This window comes from Phyllostomus hastatus, unplaced genomic scaffold, assembly GCF_019186645.2.
Source record: "Phyllostomus hastatus isolate PE091 unplaced genomic scaffold, TTU_PhHast_1.1 phas_contig_62, whole genome shotgun sequence".
Lineage (NCBI taxonomy): Eukaryota > Metazoa > Chordata > Mammalia > Chiroptera > Phyllostomidae > Phyllostomus > Phyllostomus hastatus.
Window position 1 is genome coordinate 2,017,413 of NW_025333921.1, and position 21,370 is coordinate 2,038,782.

The 21,370-nt window shown below is 39.6% G+C and overlaps 1 protein-coding gene across 1 annotated transcript in view; it reads right to left on the reverse strand.

The window, feature by feature from the left end:
• The window catches only part of SLC25A21 (solute carrier family 25 member 21), a 485,006-nt gene that overhangs the window by 1,699 nt on the left and 461,937 nt on the right, over nt 1–21,370 (reverse strand). Inside the window, exons 8-9 of the mRNA XM_045848589.1 lie at nt 3,636–3,817; nt 2,614–2,666 (exon numbers count right to left, since the gene is read on the reverse strand). Of these exons, the coding sequence (XP_045704545.1) occupies nt 2,614–2,666; nt 3,636–3,817 (235 nt within the window). The remainder of the gene's footprint in view (nt 1–2,613; nt 2,667–3,635; nt 3,818–21,370) is intronic.

Below are 21,370 nucleotides of genomic sequence, written 5' to 3' on the forward strand. Positions count from 1 at the left end.
GACAAATGAATCTGGTTTTCTCTTACAGCTTTCAAATTGGATTGCAATGTGAAAAATAGCTTCTGAATATTAAAAAAATATGAATTGCAAAACTAAGCTAGCTTTCAACCTCCTTTTGTTTTCATTCCTTTTATCTGCCTAGGACATATGTATCACTTGAAGATTTGGTAGTAGGGGTTGGGTGTCATAAGATCACCATTCGTCTTGATAAAGAAAAGTTATATAGCTGGCTGAAAAGAGACTTACTATGTAATATGTCAAGAGGAATGTGATATAGGAATCATACTCCTATATGTGATTATAGGAATCAAGCCTTCTGAATACCTAGCCACCAGGGGAGCATTTGTATGTGGGTGATTTTGTGTTCTATCTGATGCAGTAAATTGCACATGTTTTCTGTGTCCTTTAAGACAATCTCTATCCTTGTCTGTTTGAAAAATATTACAGAGTCAAAATGTGGATAAATATCCTCAGCACAATAGAGAAGACTTGGCTGCATGAACAGAGGACTGACTTCTGATGGAAAGAAATAGAAGTTGATCTTGGTTTTAGTTATTTTGTACACACTGACATATGCTTTAAAAAAATATACAGGCTGCACATGTTTGTGTAACCATATACCGAAGATAATGATCTGCCCGTAATTTTCATTTTTAACCCAAGAAGATGCTCTATTACATCCGTCTCACTGCCATAGCCCCCTTGGCATGGTGGCAAGCCAGGAGGGACACACGGCAGAGGATTGTTAAGATGTATGTAACTGCTGTGGTTGCTCTCAGTAACTATTCACTCCATAAGACAAGAACACACAGAATTGGGATAGTTTTCAGCCTACTGATATTGAAACTCTGAACCACAGACTTTGAGATTCTCCTTTCACAGGAGGTACCTATCAGTAACTTCACAGAGCTACTAAGGCTGTTACAAAAGCAAGATGAGATGCTTCTCCAGAGTGAAGGATGGAAAGGACAAGTTCATTTTTCTTTCTTTTTTTTTTTCACTTTCTCTCTCTCTTTTAAATCTTATCCTTAACTCAAAAGTCTTACCTTTCTATCTACCTTTCTTTCCTTTGGGTCAGACTTGGATGTTTGGATTGAGAGTGGAGGCCAGGTCTTTGAATGAGATTCCCAGTTATTCAGTGTTGTTTATTTTGGACAGTACATTCACAACAGCCCTTTGTATTGGATATAACACCACAGCAACTCAGGACACCTCATGCAAAAACATTTTAAAGAGCCAACCAAACATTTGCAAGCCTCTAACAAAACTTGGGGTCAGATCATTTAAAGAGTTTTGGATTAAGTTTCTAGTCAATGACCACTGTAGTTAAACTCTCCAGGGTCTTCACCCTTTTCAGACTCATCACCTCCTGAGAAAGATGGGTTAGAGCCAGTCCTCTGATTTTCCCTAATGCTAGGTCAACTAGCAGGTTTTTATTGTGTGGTGAAGGAAAAACACCACATACTTCCAGAGACAGTTGCAAAAAATCACCAATATTCTCATTATTGTACTCTTTTATACACATGGGCCAGTGACTAACAGAGGCATGTCTGAATCTCAAATGTGAAGCAAAATCTATGCTCAAATGCCTAGAAAAGTTGGGACAGATGGTTTGGGAATTGAGCAAGTGTTTTCTAAATAAAAGAAAGCATGAACTGTTTACCAGCTTCAACATACAGACTATTCTATATCTCAGGTTGGTAGAAATGCTGGTTCACTGGTTTGAGATCTAAGGGTAAGTGTGCATGCACAGGAGGGTGGTAGGGGAGGAGGATATGAGTGTTACCTAAGAATGGGAAAGGGAGAGAGAGGAGTAGGGGAAGATCCTAGGGAAGATTACCAGGATGTCTAAGTAGGTGAGTGTGGCCTGCTAAAAAAATGTGTGGTCTAGTGTATACTTCCGTACTTATTCACAGCATTGTTTATAATCCAAGACTATTTGCCCAGGCGGTTGAGTCTGTAGCAGCTATTTTCTTATCTATTTACATTGAGGCAGCTGACTCTCCCTCAGGGAATGGCAGCCGTTTTTTTTTGTGGGCTGGCGTCCTGAGGTAAGGCCCTGAGCCAGGAGCCTCCACCAGCATGCTGACAGAGGCTGAGAAAATGAGCGCCAAGCTCCACCATTCCCTGGAGGTGACTGTGCAGACAAGTGGCTCTTGCTGTTCCTGGAGGCAAAGTTGCCCTCCTTTTCTCTTTCTGAAATGGAGTTGAGGCAGGAGTAAGAATAAACTAGAAGCACCAAGAAAAGTTTTATTGGGCTGGTCCCTGACACACTGGAAATCCTCCCATCCAGCCAGATGCCACCATGTATATACCTGAGTGCTCACTCCAACTCCAACTGGCTGTGGATCCTTTCCTATTGACTCAAGCTGGCCTTTGGCTTCTATCAGCCTCCAGCAAGATCACAAATAGTACCTTATAAATATAGGTAGAACATTTCTAATGGATACGACTTCAGTAGCTTGAATACTCACAGGCAACTTTATATCCTCAATGTTTCTGTCTTTCACAGCGGGAGAAACTTTTATTGTGTTGCTGATAGACATCCATAAGGAAAAAAGAGACACTAGAACAATAAAGAAGGAAGGGTCTAAGTAATAAAAACACCATTACCTGGTCCAAGCCTCATAATCTTGGGAAGCAGGCCTTTGTACAAAGCTAGAATCCTGTAAGTGAAAGGAAAAGAGCAACATTCTTATTCTGAAGTCAAAATGGAGTTGTACCTCAGCTTTACTGAGGTGCTGACCCAGCATTTAAAAAAATTGTTTGAGGTTATACACATTCTAAACCAGACAGTATCTGGGTAAACAGTCTCTGCAACAAATTGGACAAGGGGAAAGACCTCATTAATTCTTCATGACCCAAGCTATGCTGGTCTTGTCCAATCAGAAGTGTGATTTCCATCAGCATGATGGCTTTTGCTTTCAAGACACGTCTTACTTTCGAGACAGCTATGTATAGGCACATAGTGATTTTTGTCATTGAATTTAAAAGGCCACCAACTGAGTCTTCACATAAGGAAGTATGATTCAGTTTAGATCAAAATAATAAAACACTACTTGTTTACTTGAGAATAAGACTTAGGTGAGGAGGGATGAAGAGACAAAAGTTAATACTTAAAAAAAGACCAGCAGAAAAAGGCACATACTTTAATTTTTTTTGGTATTTTTTAATGTAAATAATATTTATACATACCTTAAATTTTTAAAAGAAAACTACCTTCATAGAATTTTCATGTTTAATTCTCCCAAGAGAATATAGTTAGGATAATTAAGTGACATTTTAAGTACATTCACACTCAGAAGGCAATGATTCTCCTTCCCGTGTGTCTTAACAGGACATATGATGTGCAACAGCATATTGTGCAAGCTAGCAAGTCAAAAGTGCACCTCAGCATTTTAAGACAGACATGCAGCATATTGTGTGGTGGTAGTTCGTGGTTCTTGATGGTGCAAGAACGTCTTGTCAACAGGTCATTATTACATTGTCTCTCGAAGTTTGTCACCTATTCCCAAGAGCTTCTCAGACACACACCCAATTTAAGAGGTCTTAATGGCTGTCATCAAAACGGAAGTACAGTAAGATGTGAACAATCCTTGAAGTTTTGCTCATTTATTAAAATAAGAATGTGTTACCCTTCTTCCTGATAGACTGTTGCCATCGTTTTAAAACAGGTTCTGTACTTGATCTCTCCAGGAACTGGCTGAGGCCCTTGAATCCTACTTTTGGCAACATCAAAAGGGATGTTAATGACTGAGGCTATTGTGCCTGAGAGAAGACCAATCCCAAATTTTCTCAAAAACTCCAAGGTTGGATCCTAAAAGAAAAGAAGAATAAAATAACAGAAAGGGAAGTGGAAGCCCCTAAACCGGTTAAACACTACAAAGTGATATGCACATAAGCAGAGCACCGCACTCCCGGCACCCTCCTGTTATTCCAGCGGAACACATTAGGACTTCCTAGGCTGGAACTTGTTTTCTTGACAATCCCATTGGCTATGTTTTTACACATGGTCTAAATTGCTGAAGTACACATTTCCTCACACAGGATTTATAAACACAGTTCATAAAGAAAGACTGGTATGGCATATGGGGATGATTTGTATAATTGGGCTTCACAATGTACTTAGTATTACTGTATCAAAACAGGAGAAATCCAAGCACACTATTAGCTAATTGGCCAGAATATTTTACAAATGACAGCAACTTCCACCATGAAGCCTACTAAAATGCTCATTTGTGTGTGGACCCCCAAACGTTAAATTAAATCAAGGCTACTCTCGGTCTGCTTCTATTCCTCTCCAGGTTTTTTGCATTTATTTTCACGTGTAGCTGATCCACTGTACTGAGAAGTGCTAGCTTCCTGTTATTAACAAACCAACTTGGGGAGGCCGCAAAACAGCCTGTGACATTCTGTGCGTTATAAACAGTAGTAAGTCACTGGACTAATTGGCTGAAGAATTTACAGCCCATTGTTCCTGAATCTTATTCTTCCTTCATGGCAAAGGAAGAAAAGGAGAGCCAGAGAGAGAGAGAGACAGGGACGGGGTGGGGCGGGGGGAGAGAAAGGGAAAGTGGGAGGGCCAGGGGAAGAAAGAAAGAGAGAGAAAGGTTAAAAGAGAGAGAGACACTTCTTTCCATTTAAATTTAGGTCCTTTACTTTGGTCTGATTTGATTTTCCACCCCTCCCTGCTCTGCTTTCCAACATCAAAGTATTTAATTAGGTCTTATGTAGGAGTCACTTTCCTTCGGTCTGTTTTTGTGCCCAGTGAGCTCACATTATGTTTCGTTATAATGAATTTGCTGGGAAGTTCTCATTATGTTTTCAGCCTCAGTCTTGCCCCAGAGACAGGTCATCTCACATACCATAAGCTGCCAGAAGAGAACCCCACTTCCACATCTGTCCCCTGCCCTCTCTTCTGGTCAATATTTCAGAAGTATCTTTACAGAGAAACAATCTAGGTTATGCCACACTACTATTTTATGTAGCAGGGGAACTAAACGGGGGAAACATCTCAGCCTAATTAAAAAAAAATTCAGGTCTGAGCATTGCATGCTTCCAGGTCTACAGGAGAAGAAAACCTCTGTAAGTTTTGAAATTTTCAGCTGAACCAAGAGCCAGATACCATCACAGAAACTCCTGTGTGGCTAGATATAAAAAAGCAAGAGGATCGGTAATAATTCTTGGATCCAGGCCATACAGGTGCTGGGTAGGTTTAAAGGGATTTAAAAACCAACAGGGTGTTTCAACGGGAAAAACAATGCAGTGATTGCAGTGTGAGTGAGGTGTGCTTAAATAATCCCCACACTCTGTTTTTTTCTCTTTTACAAGGAGAGGAAAATGCCCCTATGTTGGCCTTCTCCATTATGGCACAGAGCAGGGCTGGCACTCTGGAGAATGGCGGACTCAGGACCTGCTCTGGTTGTCTGACCTTGCACAAGTCACCAAATCACAGTGTGTAAAAGGGATGTTTTTAACATCTGCCTTAACTTTGAACTATATGATTTTTCTGAGAAATAAAAACAATAATAGCAATGATATTTCTATAGGTGTTGTACAGGCCTGGCAGAAAATGGGTAGTATTTTTATGAAGCCTGTTTTCTAAAGACTGAAAGCACCCTATAATAAGACTCTCTCATGATGTCTCTGTGATGCAGCCAAGCTCTCTTCCCATTTCAACTGAGGACAAGAGCAAAAGGAATGGCTTATATGCACAATGTCCTTCTGAAAAGTTCAGGGGAACTTGTCAAGCATGCAGCCTCTTCTATCTCCTGATGTATTTGCTGAGGATTAGAATTGAAGATGAAGGGTAAGCTAAGACACCCAGTCAAGGTCATGGTGCTTGAGACACTGTTGTAGACCAAAACCTAAGGTCTTTGAGCCATCGTAGTGTTCACTGGCTCTGTGTGTTGACTCGGTGTTTTCTGTACATTTCCCAGCACAATAGTAAGGTCCCACAGTAGTTCCCAAATCCAGCTGTGCATCAGAATCACGTGGGAGCTTTATAAAACATGGATGCCTGGGCCCCACCTCAGATACATGTTGGGTTCCCAGATCAGATTCACCTGGCAAAGTGCCTGAAAACTGTTTTAAAAGACCTTCAGTATTTCTGAAGTTGCTGGGCTGAGACCCATGTCTGGATTCAGTGGCTGTGATATTTCACAGGCAAAGCAGATGGTCAGCTGCTCCCGCTCTGGACATTCTAGGAAGGAGAAAAGTCTTCTTGGGATGGTTGAGAGGTGTCCCTCACCACCTGGTCTTAGGGCCTCTAGCCAGTCTCTTCCTCTGAGACCACGGTCTGCCTCAGGTAGCAACCTGGCCTGGGTGAGACCTCTCAGCTCACCTCAGCTTTCTTTGCTACTTTTTGTCAGCCATTCTCAAACGAATGCAGCCCCTCAAATGCCCCTTGTCCTCATCCCCTCCATGCTACTCCCACTCCTCTGGCTTTAGTTCAGATTCCCAGCACCTTCTCCAGGTCTTGCTTTGTTCTTGCCTTTTACTATCTATTCCTCACCAAGATTCTCTTTTCATAAAAACAGATCTGCTTTGGGTATCTCTCTACTCAAAGACCTTCAGTCTTTCTCTACTTCATGGAGATGAAAGGCAAAGCTCCTTTGGTTTCTTTTCTACAACATGCTTCCAACTTATCTCTCTAGCAAGTTCTATACTTTTACCCCCAAACCCATACCACAGTTACACTGGTTAGATCATAATACCACAAATTTATACTAAGCTTTTTTCTAACTCCATGCTCTTCCTCAAATGATCCCTATAGCCCAGAATGCCCTTCTTTATCATTTTTACCTACAGCAGGGTCCAGCTGAAATATCATGTTCTCCAAGAGACTTATGGATCCTGGTCAAAATTAATTTCTCCCTTTCCTGTATGCCTGAAACACTGTCTGAACAACCACTGTTCTTGCTATGGCTCACTTTGTGCTTGTTTTATTTTTGCTCTATCTATCTTGCCTGTTGGATTGTGAGTCAGCACAGCATAGAAGCCTCTGTGTCATCTCTTGCACAGTGTACAGAGTAGGTGCTAAATAAATGCTGATTGGCCTATCAATGTACTTATTTACTCTTTTCATTTTTAGAGAACATGCTTATTGATTTTAGAGAAAGAGAGAGAGAAAGGGAAACATTGATGTGAGAGGGAAAACATTTATTTTTATAGACACTATGAGGATCAAGCTTAACCTTTAATCACTATTTCTCAAGAATCAGTGTCTTCTAGCCTGGACGTGAGCTCCTATTAGAATTTTATATTTCTGTCTTTCAGTCAGGAGTCATTAACATGGGGACATGAGAAGGCACTGGACATTTGCAAAGCAGACTGTTTTAGGACAAATGAATTGATATTCTCAGGTCACAGAACCAGGTCTAGAGCTTGCTTGACTTTATTGTTCAGTGACTCAGAGAAAAAACCATAATATAGCAGACTGACCAGATTTTAGCAAAATAAAGAAATGGGCACAGAGAAGCTCTTGAAATATTATTCTTTGGGCTTCTTTTAAAAAATTCTCACCCAAGGACATGTTTATTGATTTTAGAGATGAAGCGGGGAGGTGGGGGGAGAGAGAGAGAAACATTGATGTGAAAGAGAAACATTGAACAGTTGCCTCCTGTGTGCCCCAAACAGGGGTTGAACCTGCAAGCTAGCTATGTGCCCTGACCAGGGATTAAACCTTCAACGCTCTGGTGTATAGGATGATACTCCAACCAACTGAGCCATCCAGCAAGGAATGGGCTCTTCTTTTTTTATACTTCCTGATCTTTCCCCTAGCAGGGAGAGGCATCCACTTGCCTCAAGAATGAGGATTGTTGGACTTATGGCCAAGATGGAGGCATAGGTAGATACACTATGCCTTCTCACATAACCAAAAGAAGGACAACAACAAATTTAAAAACAAAACAACCAGAACTACCAGCAAATCGAACTCTATGGAAGTCTGACAACTAAAGCATTAAAGAAGAAACATTCATCTAGACTGGTAGGAGGGGTGGAGATGGGCAGCCAGGGTGGAGAGGACTTGCGGCAAGGCAGTGGCTGGAGGAGTGGGTGGTCTCACATTTGCATGCTTATAAACTGGGAGGAACAACTGGGGATCAAGACAGACCTTACAACCCAGGCTTCCAGTGTGTGGAAATAAAGCCTCAAACCTCTGACTGAAAACATCTGTGGGGGTTGAGGTGTCAGGAGAAACTCCCAGTCTCACAGGAGAGTTTGTTGGAGAGATCTGCGGGATCCTAGAACATACACAAAACCACCCACCCAGGAATCAGCACCAGAAGGGCCCAATTTGCTTGTGGGTAGCAGTGGAAGTGACTGAAAGCCAGGAGAGAGCTGATCAAGAGGCATTGTTCCCTCTCAGACCCCTCCCCCTACAATGCAGTGCTGTGGGTTGCCCCACCCTGGCGAACAGCTTAGGCTCTGCCCCTTACTACATAACAGGCATGCTGAGACAAAAAAAAAAAAAAAAAAAAAATTAGCCCAAATGAAAGAACAGATCAAAGCTCCAGAAAAAATACAACTAAGTAATGAAGAGATAGCCAACCTATCAGAGGCACAGTTCAAAACACTGGTAATTAGGATGCTCATAGAATTGAGTATGGTTGCAAAATAGAGGAAAAAGTGAAGCCTATGAAAAGTGAAATAAAGGAAAATATAGAAGGAATCAACAGGGAAGGGAAGGAAATGGGACTCAAATCAAGGATTTGGAACAGAAGGAAGAAAGAAACATTCGACCAGAACAGAATGAAGAAACAAGAATTCAAAAAAAATGAGGAGAGGCTTAGGAACTTCCAGGACAACTTTAAATGTTCCAACATCTGAATCATAGGGGTACCAGAAGGAGAAGAGGAAGAGCAAGAAACTGAAAACTTATGTGAAATCATAATGAAGGAAAACTTCTCTAATCTGGCAAAGGAAATAGACTTCCCGGAAGTCCAGGAAGCTCAGAGAGTCCTAAAGAAGTTGGACTCAAGGAAGCACACACGAAGGCACATCATAATTACATTAGCCAAGATTAAAGATAAGGAGAGAATCTTAAAAGCAGAAAGAGAGAAGGAGACAGTTACCTACAAAGGAGTTCCCATTAGATTATCAGCTGATTTCTCAAAACAAACCTTACAGGCAAGAAGGGGCTAGAAAGGAGTATTTGAAGTTATGAAAGGCAAACACCTACATCCAAGATTACTCTATCTAGCAAAGCTTTCATTTAGAATGGAAGGGCAGATAAGGTGCTTCTCAGATAAGGTCAAGTTGAAGGAGTTCATCATCACCAAACCCTTATTATATGAAATGGTAAAGGGACTTACAAAAGGAAAAGAAGATAAAAATATGAACAGTAAAATGACAACAAACACAACTATCAACAACTGAACTTAAACAAAAACAAAAATGAACTAAGCAAACAACTAGAACAGAAACAGAGTCACAGAAATGGAGATAACCTGGAGGGTTATCAGCAGGGAGGTGGAACAAGGAATGGGGAAAAAGGAATATACAAGGAAAATACAAGGAATAAGTAGCATAAATGGTAGATATAAAATAGACAGGGGGAGGTTAAGAATAGTATAGGAAATAAAGAAGCCAAAGAACTTATATGTACAATCCATGGACATGAACTAAGGTAGGGGGAATGTGGGTGGGGTGGGGTGGGGTGTGCAGAATGGAAGGGAATGGGACAGCTGTAATAACATAATTAATAAAATATATTAAAAAAGCAATTACATAAAAATATTTACAAGAATGAGGATTTTTGTAACAGAACTACAAAGAGAGAGAAAAAGATAATATTTAGTGTTTCTGGTTTTTTGAATTAGATTCTTCCATTTATTACATCAGTTAATTTTTATAATCTTTGAGGTAAGAACTATTACTATTATTCTTATTTTACAGATGATTGTACTTAACCTAAGGGTTAAGTATAAGGGGGGAATTTTTGTTGCATTCAGGCGAACCCAAGTTCTGCCTTAGGGCATAGTTTTTCTACTGATACTTCTAGGGTTTGGGGGGTGGGCCAGTGGAGAAGGTGTCCAAGAAACTCCTGAAATTATAAGCAATGCATATGTGGGCTTTTCTGGAGAGTGTGTCTATAGATTTTATCAGGCTCATAAAATTAAAAAACAATTTCGTGAAACCACTCCCCTTCCAATAAATTTAAAAAGTAAGGTAAGAGCAGTTCAGGGTTGAAAATATGGGGACTAAAAGTAGGAAGGCCTCATTTTTACAGGGGTTATCTGACAATTCACTTAGTGGAAAGATTTCTGCACATGTTCTGCTCTGGAATCAGGTTACTCATACTTCAACTCTATCTGTGATGTCAATGGTTCTCATGGTGTGGTCCTCAAAATGCCACCATCAGTATCATGTGGGAACTCATTAAAAATGAAAATTGGGGTTCTACCCCAGGCCTACTGAATCCAAAACTTGGGGAGTAAAGCCCAGCAGACTGTGTAAACAGTCCTCCAAATTATTCTGATGGGTCCTAAAGTCTGAGAACCACTGCTGAACTGAAATTATGGTCCATCTCTTTGGATCCTTGGGCTCAACAAGTGATGCTTTAAGTGGCTCTAGATGCGCTGGGAAACATTTTAAAGATTTCTTTGGTGGAAGTAGAACTTTGTTTCCTTAAGGCTGCAGAACTAAAGGCAATGGTGTTAAACTGTTTGACCTCTTCTACTCCCAGCTCAGTCCAGTGCAAGAATGCACATCTGTGAGGTTGTTGGGTCTCAGGGATACTTATCACATAGTCCTAATGGGTCATTCTGTACTGGCTACCAGTAAATCACTCCAGCATTACTATCAATAACCACAGAAACAAATAACAAAAAAAAATAGCAAAATAAATAGAACCAACAGAAGGCCTCTCAGGACTTCGGTCTAATTCAGCATCCAAGGAGATCACCTCTCAGTCCAAGTGGTAGAAAATAAAATCCTAGAATCATAATATTGGAAGTGAACTCAGAATGTCAACTAATCTAAAGAGTGACATCAGTAAGAAGCCTTGAATCCTCTTTCCTCCCACAAATACACTGATTCAATAACAATTTGTGAACAAATTTTCTGTGTGAGACATCAAAAAATTATTTGAAAGTTTCCTGCACCCTGGGTGAACACAAAACTAGCCTCATAGAAGCCAGTAGGGATATTCCAGAGTTTCTACCCCTAGTGTAGTGCCATACAATCAGGAGGACTTCCCAGCTCTCAGCTTCTCCCAGGGGAGGGAAGAATTCGTTTGCATGCCCAGCACCCCAACTTTTCTAAGGAGATCCCCCAGAGGACTGGCTTCTGTATTGCCAGGCTTGGAGCTCTGATGGGTTCAGCACAGTCTAGTCACCTGACGTAGAATAGAGATGACAACACGGGCTGGTAGATGCTATAGATCCTTCTCACTTCTCAACACAGAGTAAGTGGATAAAAAATCCCAGCTCTCAGCTTCCCCTTTGGGAGTCAAAGAGTTGATCTTTGCACTCAACACTCCAACCCCTCTGGGGTTTCCCAAAACACTGTAATTTTTCTTTCCATTTTTGGAGTCCTGATGAGTCCCTGCAGTCTAGCCCCCTGGGGGAGAACTAAGATGGAGGTTTGGACTGGTAGATACCGTAGCTCTCTACTTGCTCAGCACAGAGTGAGCAGACAAAAACAATAGCTTCCTGTTTCTCTCTGGGGATGAAAAGACTTGGTTCAGGACTCCAGAATCCTTTAGTCTGACTGAACTGTAGCAGTCTTCCCTTATATGAGGTCTGTCCATGAAGACAGAGAAAGGTGCCTGCCTTTTGTAATGCACATATAATAAGACAGAAAGTTAGATAAGACCAAGAATAGCCAAATCAATCCTGAGACAAAAGAATAAAGCTGGAGGTATCACACTTCCTGATTTTAAAATATCTTACAAAGCTACAGTTATCAAAATAGTAAATAATGGCACAAAGACAGATATATAGACCAATGTAACTGAATAGAAAGACCAGAAACAAATCCAAGCACATATGGTCAACCAATCTTCAACAAAGGTACCAAGAATACAAAATGGGCAAAGGAGAGTCTTCAACAAATGGAGCTGGAAAAACTGAATATCCACATGCAAAGGAATAAAATTAAACCTTCATCTTAGATCATACACAAAAATCAATTACAAATGATCCAAGTACTTAAATATAAGACCTGGAACTATAAAAGTCTCAGAAGAAAATGTATGGGAAAAGCTTCATGACATTGGTCTTGGCAATGACTTCATGAATATGATAGCAAAAGCATAGGCAACAAAAGCATAAGTAGACAAGCTTCTGAATAGCAAAAGAGTAAAAAGGCAACCTGTGGAATGGGAAAAATATTTGCATGCCATATATCTGATAAGGCATTAATATGTAAAATATATAAGGAACTCCAATAACTCAATACCAAGAAAACAAATAACATGATTTAAAAATGGGCAAATGTCTTGGATAGATATTTCTCCCAAGAAGACATACAAATGGCCAACATGTATTTGAAAAAATGCTCGCTACTAATCATGTGGGAAATGTAAGTCAAACCACAATGAGATATCACTTCATCTCTCTCAGAATGGCTATTATTAAAAAACAAAGGACAACAAGTGTTGGCAAGGGTATGGAGAAATTGGAACCCCGTATACCATTAGTTGGAATGGAAAATGATGTAGCCTCTATGAAAAACAGTATGAAGTTTCTCAAAAATTAAAAACAGAACTATTATGTGATCTAGCAATCCTACTTTTGGGTATTTATCCAAAAGAATTGAAATCAGGATCTCAAAAAGATATTAGCAACTCCTATGTTCATTGCAGCACTATTCACAATAACCAAGATGTGGAAACAACCTAAATGATCAAGAAAATGTGGTATGTACACACAATAGAATACTATTCACCTTTAAAAAGAAGAAAATTCTGCAATATGGGACAATATGGATGAACCTTGAGGACACTATATTGAGTGAAATAAACAAGTAAGAGAGACAAATCCTGCATAATTCCACTTATATGAGATACCTACAGTAGTAAAATTCATGGAGTCAAAGCGTGGAATGGGCTGCCAGGGGTTGAAGAGGGGGAAATGGGAGTTAGTTACTAATCAGTTGGCATGAAGATTCATCTCAGCAAGATGAGTAAGCTCTAGTGATTGTACCAATAGTCAACAATAAAGTACACTTAAGAATTTGTTGAGCCCTGGCTAGTGTGGTTCACTAGATTGAGTGCCGGCCTGCGAACCAAAGTGTCACCGGTTTGATTCCCAGTCAGGGCATATGCCTGGGTGGCAGGCCAGGTCCCCAGTAGTGGGGTGTGCGAGAAGCAACCACACACTGATGTTTCTCTCCCTCTCTTTGTCCCTCCCTTCCCCTCTCTAAAAAAATAAATAAATAAAGTCTTTTAAAAAATTAAGAGGAGAAAAGCATGCGCATTTAAAGGAAAGAATTTGTTGAGAGGAATCTCATGTTAAGTGTTTTTACTATAATAAAATAAAATAATTTAAAACATTGATGGAAAAAGAATGTCATCTACCCCAAGTAAAATATTTAAGAGGTATCATATCTTAATTATGTACATAGATATTAATGTTGATGAAAAACTATATTTATTAAAAATTTCCAACTTATTACCATAATTTACTCCAACTGCTATCAATAAAAAAACTTTCTTTGTTCCTAACCCACATTCCGCATGCATAAGCATAAACTATTTTACTGTCATTTTTTTGCTCAATTGCAAGGGCAATCAACTGTCACCATTCTTGATGTAATCTATCATATTTTAAAAACCATTATTAAAATAACTTTTTCTTCCTCATGCTTAAAAAACACAGCTCCTTTCAAATATTTATGTATGTGTTATTTCCTCATCTACAGATGAATTTTGTTATTTTCTTTCTTTCCTTTTTAAAGATTTTATTTATTTTTTAGAGAGAGAGGAAGGTGAGGAGAAAAAGTGGGAGAGAAACATTGATATGCAAGAGAAGCATGGACTGGTTGCCTCTTGCATGCCCCCAACTGGGGATCTAGCCTGCATCCAGGCATGTGTCCTTACCAGGAATCAAATAGTGATCTTTCAGTTTGCAGGCTGGTGCTCAGCCCACTAATCCACACCAACCAGGGTTGTTATTTTCTTCTAAATAATTTCCAGTTTTTCTCATAAAATATAACTAAACTAGATCTGAGTAGCCTGAAATGTTAACGAATATTACATGCATTGATAGCAATACAAAATCCAATACTCATAGTTAAAGAAAATTGATAATTCTCCTGCAAACACTTTAAGGTTGAGGTTACTGTTTCACTTTACAAATGAGAAAACTGAGACAGAGAGAAGGCATAACTTGCCAAAAACAATGGCTAACTGATAAATATCAGAATTGGGAATTAATAGAATTCTCTGGCTGTTTCCCATATTGTGATCTTTTCATGAATGTGGACCTGAAAAGATGTATTTACCAGCCTCTCTTCAGGATGATTGATGAATTTCCCTGACAGGACATATTATTTAGAGACTCCCCAAAGCTTAACAAGAGATTAGTAAGTGATCCTAAAACATTGGCAGCCATGATGTTCCACAAGTTCTAAAAATTCAACACAAGGCACCAAGTCATCAGAAATGAGATCATATGACTCAAATAATTAACAATCAACACAGTACATATTTGTAACTAATTTAACCATCTAATCCAACTATATATCTAAATAGCTAAAAGCAGCAACAGTAATTTAAGGCAGTGGCACTTAAGGAGTTAATATGCAGAGGGGTAACATGTCTTCATCCAAAAAAGCATATGCCTCCCTTTTTACCTTCCCTGGCATGGGCTTTGATGCCTTGCTTAGTGATGGGCCAGCTGGCTGCTAGCTAGATAAACAGAGAACATTTGCCCATCTTACAGGCTTTTGTGATTAGGGTCTGGCATCTTTAAGAAGACATTCCTCACAGAGAAATGCCAGAAGGAGGGGGTTAGGAAGATGGGGGAAGTAGGAATTATTAGCTAGTGAGGACCAGGGGTGTGAGGGAGATGGGCCAGGAAGCCTGATGTTCCCCGCAAGGCAAGATTGAGCAGAGTTCACTTAAAGGAGATCAGCATGAACATACACATTAATGTGAAGTCTTCAAATCTTCCTGCCTCGTGTCAGCCCAAATCACATTTCCTCTGCTCTCTGCAATTCATTAACCCTTTAAATTTTTCTGGTACCACACCAAACCTGAGATCCTCTCTATGTTAGCTTTAAGCCATTTTTACAGAGTTCCCAAAGCCTGAACCAAGTCATTAAACCCTGGTAACACAGACAACCTTAAAATGAGCACATGTAGAGAAATGTTCTCTGTTCAGGATCAGCCTTGGATGATCCCAGAGAGGATGTAATGTTGCTCATAAAAAATTGCTAAAATAGATTTGCCATTTGAAGAACTAAAATTATTGTTTATAAGTGACTGAGAGGCATTGCATAAAATGCTTTGGATAAGCAAATTAAAGACAATATGTTTGTCTTTCAAGGAGTCACATGATTTTCAGGATATCACAAAACATTTCTTTGCAGAACTCTTTCATTCTTCTCCCTCTTCCCTGAGTGGGTGAGTAAATTGTTTGATGATGATATTGGCATGACCATAACAGGATGGTTCAAAAAGAATTGAACATTTTAATAAATCTGCTACTCATTAATTAGATTATATATAAACATGTGATCAAAATCCATCTTAACAGGCTTTATCACAGTTATTTCCACAATATTAAAAATGGTCAGTTTGTTCTAATGGAACACATTCATTCTATACTTAAATTCACTCCACCCCCTTTATAGTACATCACAATCAACAGGTAGGGGTGGTTGTGATGCAGTTCTTCATTTCCTCAAGACTGTAAGCAAGAAATGCCATAAACACGAAGTTTGTGATATACAAAGAAACTGCAGAAAACCCATTCTGGTAATACACTTTTGAAAGTCTCATTTCCTTTTTGAATCACCCTTGATTTCAGAAAATCACTTGAAAAATTCCCCCATATTATCCTGATTAATAAGACATCAAATTAATGAAGCACTGAATGGAAGATGGAGGGGAGTATAGCTGGAGAACCCTCATCTGGCGAAACAAAATGGTTCTGTGACAGATGCGTCCACATGGCAACTGGGTGAAGATGTGGAAGGCCTGCTTATTGGCTCTGCTGATGACAAAAGCCAGGAGGGGAAGCTGGAATGATAGATGAGCAACTTAAAATCAACTAAAAGTTATCATCACAGGATCCGGCACTGGACTGGTGCCACAGGATTAAATTTAATTTCAAGATGAGAGAATCTTGACTGCTGTGCACATAATCTGGGGTTTTAATTGACCATAAAGATTCATACATGCCAACAGCTTCATGTAAAAGCAACACCCATTCTATCCCTGTCCAAGACCCTGACAAATCCTCCAAGAATTCACCTCTGTCCAATCTTTGGCTGCATTAAGAAAAGGGTGTGTTCAGATCACAGGAAGGGTTGATCCTAGTGTACTCTGAATTGATCAACTTACAACATAGCACTGTGTTTAGTTCTAACACTGACATTGACAAATCTGGTGCATGTATAGTTGGAGAGGCAGAGCATACAGAGAACCAGAAACAACATCATTTTTGAAAAGGGGTTGAGCAACTGTGAATATATTCTGAAGAAGGAAGGACTCAAAGGCTCACACACCTATACAGTTAAAGAACTATAGTACAAAGATTAAGAGCATGGCTCTGGCATCAGACTGCCTGGGTTCAAACACTGACAGGATCTTTTGGAGGGGGCACCAAACTCTTGACGCTCTTTGTGAAGACTCCTTCAAAGCCACTTAAAGTGCTGGGCCATGACACATTCATATTTGTATGTATACTGAGCCTGACACATCACAGGTGTTTAACGAATCCTTTATCTCTCCCTTATAAACACGTACTACACAAAGAATCAAGGTCTCAGAAGCAATTACAAAGGAGGTAAAAACATGCACTGGTTAAGCACCTGGTAACAACCACAAGGCAAATAATACCCACTCGTCACTGTCTGCCCCCCAGCCATCATGAAAATGATGTGGAGTGTTGAAAGCATAGCTGTCCCCTGGTAACTGAACAAGGAGGTAGTTTGAGTGAAAGTGAAGTGCCTTCATTTAAAAAAACATTTTTGCATTTTAGATATGAGTTTTAGTGGGTCCAAGTCAACTAGGAGTAGAGTCAGCTATCAGTATATACCTTTCATTTTCTCTAATCTTGGTTCTCTTTTGGTTTTTGCTCATAAACTTTGAGAAAAGCATTTTCTCCCTAATGTCATATCATTTGTCTCCCAATGAAAATACTTATTTTCGAAGCTTGAGGAAAAAATACATTTGTTTCCACTTCACAGCTATCAGAAGAATCTATTATAGTGTTTGTTTTTTCTTCATGTGAGATAATCTGGGGAAATGCTAGCTCCTCACTCCACAGAAGGTCACCAACTAAAATGAGATGGTTTAATTGATAACCATTTTTTTTAAGGAATGTGGAGTATTCCCAAGATGCTATCCTTGCAGGGCTCTGGGCTTTGGAATGAAATCAAAGTGTTGTTAAAAGCTCAGCATCTAAATGTAGCCACTCAGAAAATAGCCATGAAAATTCCTTCCCCCTCCAGCTATCTGTTCTTTAAAGTGTTGGGAAATATAAAATAATTTTAAGGGCCTTACCCACTTAGCTCAAATTACAAAATACATACAATGTCAAAATGGGTTGGATTTAAGCATAACATTTCTCACGTGATTATTTCACATATATTATGTATATATGTATATACATATATATACACACAACTCTGTCTCTCTTATCAATGTTATATATGTGTATATATATTTTATTTACATGGGTAGATAATACCTTCTGCAGGTCAACTATATCACTGAGTACTGTCATACAAAATGCAGGAAAGTATTAGTATATTTCCTTGGGAATCCTGTAGGATTTTTCTGTTTTGGTGTGTTTTACCTATTCCTTGCCTCAGTAAAGTCACTGACCTCAAGGAAAACTAACAAACCAGGTTCCCAAAACAAAATCCTAACGGTTAAGAAGTCAGGGCAAAGACACACTGAGACGCTTTGATATGGAGGTAGGCAGATGGTCAAAAAGTCTTTGAACTAAGTTATTTCATGAGATTCTACTTCTAGACTTTTATAAATGAAACTTTCCCATGCCCACTTAGTTCCACTTATGTAATATGTTTGTTCAACATGACCCTTCAATTAAATCTATTAAAGGGGAGTGAACTGCCTTACTAGTGCTTGCCTAAAACATTCTGGTGCGGTTACCTTCTGCAGCCTCCACTGCCTCATTTTCCCCACTATTCACCCACATCCTTATCTTCTCCCAGCTTCCCCATGCCTCTTTCTGCTTCAGGGGTGTCACTTATCCATTCATCTTCTTCATCTTGGTCTGGTTAATCCTCATCCTTGAGCCCCAGGCTGAACATTGCCCTAACCCTCCATAGGTCTAGATTAGGGTCCTTGGTTAGAAATTCCTACAGCTTGATCACTGTCTTTCATGGCACTTGGCATGATTGCCATGAGAGTTTCCTGTGTAATGACTTGTTTATTATTGCCTCCTCTACTAGAATGTAAATCCCATTAAGTCAGAAGCAGTCCTGACACTTAGCCAGTTGGTGCTTGGCACATGGTAGATGTGCCACAAATACTTTTGGAATGAAAGAATAGACAGAACCCACTGAGAATGTAAAGGTACTTGCACCTCATTTCCATCCACTTGGAAAATTTTGGCCTGAAGTTTATTTAAGAAAGTGTCTGAACCCCAGCACTTCTCTTCTCTGCCCTCCCCATGTCCTTCCTTCACAACACACGTGCCCCAGGGTGTCTGTGAAAACTGCTGATGAAGGACACTGCTTTTCACTGCAGGGTCTTGTCACATATCCTGAAATTTTACAGATAATATATACTTGTAGTTTTAGCCCACTGGTCACCAGAAAGGAGAGCTGTTCTTAACTGTAATGAAACTGTAATGCTTTTGCCCTTCCCATTACCAGATGATTGGTAAGACCAATGATTGAGTAAGAGAAGATCAGAAAAATAAATGGTCTTAAATTAAAACCTACTATAACCTAATTCTACTGAGATTCTTCTTTTCAAAATACAAGCAGCTCTGTCTACAGTCTCAGCCTGAACCCAAATGGGTATTTTTCATTCAGCTTAGTGCACATCTTAGGGAAGGATATAACTCTAAATTATAAAACAAACACATTTCCACATTTCTTATAAACTGAAGTGGGTCAGCACCACCCTCAGGCTTTCTACAGAATTTACAGAACAAAGAAAATATTTTAAAAATCAAAAGAAAAAGAAAAACATTTGCATTTCTAAAAGGCAATCTTATATAAATATTACCTCAGGAGAAAATAAAATATGTTTGACTTAATGCTGTCTGTAGTAAAATGACCACAGGGACAGGTCTAAATGCTTTATTAAGTAAGAAAGATTGAACATGTGAAAAATTGTTCTCTATTAGAGTATTTCTAACCCACACATGAAATTTCTCTCATGGAGAAATGCAACACAAAAAGGTCTATAGTTTTGGCAAAATAACCTACAAACATGCTTAATTAGGATGCACACTAACAGCACAGTTTATATTGTTGACAGTCATGAGCTGTAGAGAGTGATTCCGACCACAACCACCGCCACTTCTACTATTTTACTTATGGAAATGTGAAAACCAATAAATGCAGAACTAGAGGACAAAGTTATTAAAGACATGCAACATTTTAATCTCACGATTCTCATTTGTGTGTCAATGTCACAAATATTATGCTCCAAATATCTCCAACTTGGAAGGGGAATGAAAGAAATTGTTTTTTGGGGTGAAACCTTACTCTCATGGATATTTGAAAAAGATGTCAACATTTAAGTCACTTGATATCTGTTTCTAGTAGGCTTTACTTTGGGAAGTGATGGCCTCTTTCTGGGAAAAAGGGATCAATTCTTTATTCTGACGTTCCATTCCATTTATTGCAAGATATAAATGACACCTCCATTAAATGAATTCCACAGCCAGTTAATACCCATAGCAGTCTTTCTCTGTTGTAGCCGGTTACTGTCCATTTAGTAGGAACAGCTAGATCCCAAAAATAAATCTGAGAGAATATAACACAGGTCACAATTTCAAGCTCTTAATTTCTAGATTTTCCAGGACTGTGTCTTACAATTCTGTGTTCTTATGGATTATAGACTAAGGACTGAATGAGGCACAAGTGAAATTTGGTTATATTATCTGAATATTCTAATTATTTCACTTATTTAAACTTGAATAACCACTTTAAGTGATAACTATGTGTGACGAAACACCAGGTAAAATGTAGAGTTAAAGCATTACATGGTTCAGTGGGAAGAGTTCTGGCCTCCATTTCTTTCCCTCCTTCGGTTATATGACCTCAGATAAATTACTTCAGTCAATTTCAGCTCTGGGCTTTAACTAGCCATTTGGTTTCCTTATCTGAAAATGACAGTTACTATAATGAGAGTCAGGCAAAATCAGGGAGTCTATAAAGATGGTTTTAACAGTATGAAGTGGCACAGAAGGTCAAGATATTTCTGTGATAACTTGAAAAATATATCTATGAGAGATCACCCATCAGAAGAGTTAAAGTTAAAAACTTTAGGGCTGGGGACTTCTGGTCCAAATGAAGCCATAGACGCACTTCGTCTCCTCTCTCAACCACAAAAAGAATTACAACTAAATTTCAAGACAAACAATGCCCAGAAGTGTCAAAAAATTGAACTGTGTGGAATCCAACAACCAAAGATTTAAAGAAGCCACATTCATCCAGATGGGTAGGAGGGGTGGAAAGGCAGAGACTGGTGAAGAGGCATGGTATGGCATGGAGAGGCCACGGCGGTGGTGGAACAGGCAGAGGCAATCCCTAATTCATGTGTGGTTGATAAAAATTGGGAGTGATACCTTGGGAGGGAGTGATAACAGCCCCAGGCCAGAATGCACAGCCCAGGGTTCCAGTGAAGGGAAGATAAATCCCCACAATTTCTGGCTGTAAAAACCAGTGGGTGTTGGGGTGGCAAAAGAAACTGCTGGATTTTCAGGAAACTCCGCTTAACAGGCCCGCTCAATCTTAAGCTGTATGCAAACCCACCCACTCTGGGATTCAACACCAGGGCAACAGCTAAAAGGGCTTCAGTCCACATATGGGGAGTGAGTAAAGTGACTGGAAATGGGATGAGTGCCAGGCAAACCTCCAGAGGCCAGGCAAGCAGCACAGTTCTCTCCCAGAGCCCTCCCCCAACACAGAGCCACGAGGCTGTGAAGTACATTGCCCCTTACTGGCAATCACCTAAGGCTCCACCCCACACAATTTACAGGTGCCT